General features: G+C 39.7%; 1 protein-coding gene across 1 annotated transcript; it reads right to left on the bottom strand.

The window, feature by feature from the left end:
* Positions 1-2,249: 2,249 nt before the first annotated feature.
* On the bottom strand, positions 2,250-4,478 carry LOC121205016 (uncharacterized). Its single transcript, XM_041075948.1, has 4 exons — positions 4,400-4,478; positions 3,678-3,771; positions 3,138-3,572; positions 2,250-2,340 (listed from the first exon to the last, which is right to left on the bottom strand). The coding sequence occupies exons 1-4, from the start codon at positions 4,476-4,478 to the stop codon at positions 2,250-2,252; spliced, it is 699 nt and encodes a 232-aa protein (XP_040931882.1).
* Between the last annotated feature and the right edge of the window lie 306 nt (positions 4,479-4,784).

Raw genomic sequence — 4,784 nt, 5'->3', positions numbered from 1 at the left:
TTTAACACCTAACTTACTAACGGAGCTCTTGAATACAGGTTTCCCACACAGACACGGCTTAGTACACGGACGTGCTTCAGGCCGCGTGACAACCACGGACGAAAACACGACCATGCGAAAATAGGGTAAGAGTTATCTTTCCCAACACGGGCGTGCGACCTGGCCTGCCAAATGGACACGGGCGTGCAACACGCCTGTGTGTAGCACCCATGGACAACACTGTCAAAATAACACGAGCGTGCGCAGAGCTACGCGACTGTGGGATAAGCGAACCACATCACACACAGTCGTGTAACATGATCATGTAGCCACACGGCCAAGACACATGGGCGTTCCCGAAGGCAGTGTGACGACATCCCACATCACTATAAACACGGGTGACACACAATCCACACGGGCGTGTGAACCGGCTGTGCCACTTGAAAAATTAGATTATCTATCTTATTTTATTTTTCTTTTATTAATTTTTGAAGATTTTTTTAAACGCGACTTATCTCCATGATTACTATCAACTTAGTCCTCCAATTCTCCTCTTGTCCTTCAAAATCATGTTTGTCCCCCAGCTTTAATTCCAACAACTCGCTCTCGCTAATCCAGGAATTTCATCCATTCTTAACTGAGGAAGTTTCACTTCTCTCCCTATTTTATTTCCACATTCTTTTCTATATATCTATCTTTGTACATTGAGGACAGCGTACATCTTAAGTGTGGGGGGTATTCATTCCATTATCAGAAAAATCCCTGAATGACTGCCTTGTTCTCTTGAAAAACTCTCATATCATGTTTAGAATAAATTTTGATTAATTTATGATTTTGATTGATATATCTTGAATTAAAACATAGGCATTTATGCATTGATTGTTTAAACTTTAAGACATTAGAGAATCAAGGATGATAAGTTGATTTTTAAGAATTTAAAAATTTAGGTTGTTTCCCCAAAGTTTAGGTATTACTTTGAGTTGGAATTCACAAGTTTTAAACATCAAAAAGCCATAATTCTTGTGAGATTTTTGAGCCTTTTGAGCATCTATTAATTCTTTCATGCTCACTTTTATTATTGCTTTGAGTGCGTCAGTATTGAACTGTTATTCTAGAACTTGCTTGATTATTCATGTCAAGACCACACTATTTGATTTGATATATCAAAATGACAAAGGCACTTAGTATTAACCCACTCATGCCATGAAAAGCCTACCTCCACGATTAACTCTTAGTAAACCCTGGTGAGCTAACAAGCCATTTCTTGTATTACCTTTCATATTAACCCTTAACCCATTATTGTTGAAATCCCCTAAATTAATTTGATCCCTATTTTTGTCGAGATTTGAATTGAAATAGTTGCTTAACTATGTTTTATTCTATTTTTTAATTTAACTTGTTCTTAAAAAAAACTTGATCTTGATTTTCGTGATGACAGGCTTTAAATATTTATAAAGAATCGTTCTTGAAACTAACTATTATCATGATGTAGGCAAGTGTACCTATCGAACAGTAGTATAGTTTTAGCAAGATCAGATTGTCGAACCCAAAGGAACTAAAAGTACTAGTAATGACTGCTTTTTTATTATCTAGCCTAAGAATAAAGGGGGTTTTGGTTTAACTAACTAATTATCTAAACTAAGAATTCACAGAAAGGAGAATTGGGGAATTACTTTTGAAAAAATGATTGAATTAAGACAATACCTAAGGAAGAATCCACCTAGACTTCACTTTATCTGACTCCGAATCGGACGATTTATTCAATTAACTTGTTCCGTAGAGATCCCTAAGTTATGTTATTATCCCTATTCAAGACTAATAACGTCTAATCCCTAGATTGAATAATTGAGACTTTTCTCTAATTAACACCCTAGGGTTGCATTAACTCGATCTATGGATCCCCTTATTAGGTTTCACTCTAATTTGGAAAAATCTTGTCATCCTATCTCTAGGCGCGCAATCAACTCCCCTTAATTATGACAAAAGTACTCTTAGACAGGGTCTATTCCTCCTATGCCTAAGATCTTATCTTGAATTAAGAACACATAATTAAGAACAAGTTAAATATTTATCATACAATTCAGAAAATAATAACATGATTCGTCTTAGGTTTCATTCCCCTTAGGTATTTAGGGGATTTAGTTCATAAATAAAAAGGAAAACATCTCAGAAGAATAATGAATACAAAACATAAAGAAAACCCAAGACTCCTGAAGGGAAATTGAGGGGAGATCTTCAGTCTTGACGGTGAATTCGGCTTTTGAGATAGATCAATTGGCTTCCCTTGAGCAGTTCCCTGCCTCCTTTTCTTCGTGTCCCCCTTCTTCCTCCTCTCGGGTGTATTTATAGGATTTGGAATGCCTAAAAGCCCTCAAAATTAGCCTTTTCCGAATTGGACTCAACTTGGGCTCGGTAGGGACACGCTCGTGTACGATCACTTCAGGTCATGCACGAACCTGTTAGAATGGCACGGGCGTGTGTTCTACCCGTGTAAATCGTGCTTCGATTCTGCCAAATTGACACGGCCGTGTGGTCTGCCCGTGTGAGGAAGTCCGGGCCATGTTGATTTCGTACTTTGGCCCATTTTCTCTGTTTTTGGCCCGTTTCTCGTTCCTTTCGCTCTCCTATGCTCACGTAAGTATAAAACATGAAGTTAAAGCATTAAGAGCAATGAATTCATCAATTCTAAGGAAAAATCATCCATAAAATGTGTTAAGCATGGGGTAAAAATATGTATAAATTACGGTTTATCAAGTATTAAACACAAAAGCGAAATAAGCCTCATACCCTTTCCTCAAATATTTCTCAGTAGTCAAAGACGATATTATCACGGGTAAATTATCCGACTCATCTGGTCCAACCCGAAAATATTCCCGTATTCACAATTCAATTCAATAACTTTTCTCCCACAATCCACTACAACACCATGAGATGTCAACCAATCCATCCCAAGGATTACATCAAATTCATTAAACGGCAATAATATCAAATTAGCCAGAAAACAATGACCCCTAATTATCAAAGGACAATTTCTACACACTTGGTCTACTAGCAAATGTCTGCCTAAAGGGTTGGATATTTTTACCACAAACTCAATGGACTCTACTATTATGCTCATACGAGGCAGTAATTCCATACAAATATAAGAGTGGGTATACCCCACGTCAATTAAAGCAACAACAGATATTTCATGGATAGAAAAGGTATTCGTGGTTATGTTGGGAGACTCTGACTCTTCACGGGCACGAATAGCGTAAGTCCTTGCAGGCGCTCTGCCCTCAGACCTCATTGCAGCATCTCTTGGCGTGCCTCTACTACTAGTCCCACTTCTGGGGTTCTTCTGTGATCTACCCCTTAAAGAAGCACTACTTGCCTTCGCTTCTTGGTTTTTCTCTCTCTCTTCCATTTTAGGATAGTCTCGGATGAAATGTTCTAATGATCTACACTTAAAATAGCCCCTTTCATTTCCCTGGCACTCGTCGAAGTGACGCCTACCACATTGTGAACATTCTGGCCTATTTGGCTGAGCACTACCGACGCTCGCGACAGAAGTGATCTGGGCTCTAGAAGTTGTGTTCTGCCGGTTCTTGTTTCTATTTGAAAACCACACCAAAGCATTCGATCGGGTAGCCAATTCCTTCAATCTCTTAGATTAGAACTGATATGATTTCCCCATCTGTCTCTTCTTTGAATCTCACGACTCAAAAGCCATTTTCCTCCTCTCTTTTACCAGCTCCTCTCCCTTACATGCTCTCTCAACGAGCACCATAAATTCCCTTAGCTCTAAAATGCCTAAAAATACTTAGATATCCTCATTTAGACCATCTTCAAACCTTTTACACATGGTGGCTTCTGTAGACACGCATTCTCAAGCATACTTACTGAGCCTCACAAATTCACATTCATATTCCGTTACTGACATTCGGCCTTACTTTAGCTCTAGGAATTCCTTCCTCTTTTGATCTAAGAACCTTTGGCTAATATACTTTTTTAGAATTATTCCTGAAAGAATTCCCAAGTGATCTTCTCTCTCGGTACAATAGACACGAGAGTATTCCACCACTGATAAGCCAAATTCCGTAGGAGTGACACTGCACACTTTACGCACTCTTCAGGTGTGCACGATAGTTTATCGAATACCCTAATGGTATTCTCTAACCAAAACTCTGCCCTCTATCGGTTATCATCTATAGTATCCCGAAATTCCTTGGCCTCTTGCTTTCGAATCTTATCCACTGGAGGTTTCTCCCTCCTAAACATGTCTGCGCCTTGCGGAGCTACCCCGACATACTGGGAATCGGAGGCGGTGGGGGAGGTGGAGTGTTCGGATTCACATGAATAAACTCCATGTACCAAGTATCCATCATTCCGAGGTAGCCTTCTCTAGCCCCTCTGCCCTGGCCCATAGTCACGGGCTCACTCTCAACTGGAGCGGTCCCTTCAGCAGGAGCCGGCGCGTTACTCTCTACGTCATCTGCTATAGCTCTATCAAGATCCATTTACTATATGAAAATACAATTTTATAATCACCAGAAGTCGTCACACTATCAATAAACAGTTATGGCATGAATAGCTAGACGGTACTCTCACTAGGTTAGTCCTAGAACCGACTAAATCATAGCTCTAATACCACTAAATGTAACAGCCCATATCCATAACCCACGCTGGAGTAGAAAACGAGGCATTACCTAACTCGATCTCATGCACACAAACATTCACAAGTCACCCAAACTCGGTCCAATTTAAAAAATTTTCAATTTCTACTTTAAACGTCTTGTGATGGGCCTCCGAGCCCTTAATCGACC

Source organism: Gossypium hirsutum, chromosome A08 (genome assembly GCF_007990345.1).
Source record: "Gossypium hirsutum isolate 1008001.06 chromosome A08, Gossypium_hirsutum_v2.1, whole genome shotgun sequence".
Classification (NCBI taxonomy): domain Eukaryota; kingdom Viridiplantae; phylum Streptophyta; class Magnoliopsida; order Malvales; family Malvaceae; genus Gossypium; species Gossypium hirsutum.
The sequence above is the reverse complement of the archived record's forward strand: the minus strand, read 5'-3'. Positions and strand labels throughout refer to the sequence as shown.

What these genes read in the sequence shown, in the direction of transcription:
- LOC121205016 (XM_041075948.1), bottom strand. Translation starts at nt 4,478, where the DNA reads ATGGATCTTGATAGAGCTATAGCAGATGACGTAGAGAGTAACGCGCCG. An exon ending in AGGGACCGCTCCAGTTGAGA is followed by an intron (nt 3,772 to 4,399) that starts GTGAGCCCGTGA and finishes AAGTATTTTTAG; the next exon opens with GCATTTTAGAGCTAAGGGAA. An exon ending in AGGAAAATGGCTTTTGAGTC is followed by an intron (nt 3,573 to 3,677) that starts GTGAGATTCAAA and finishes GTTTTCAAATAG; the next exon opens with AAACAAGAACCGGCAGAACA.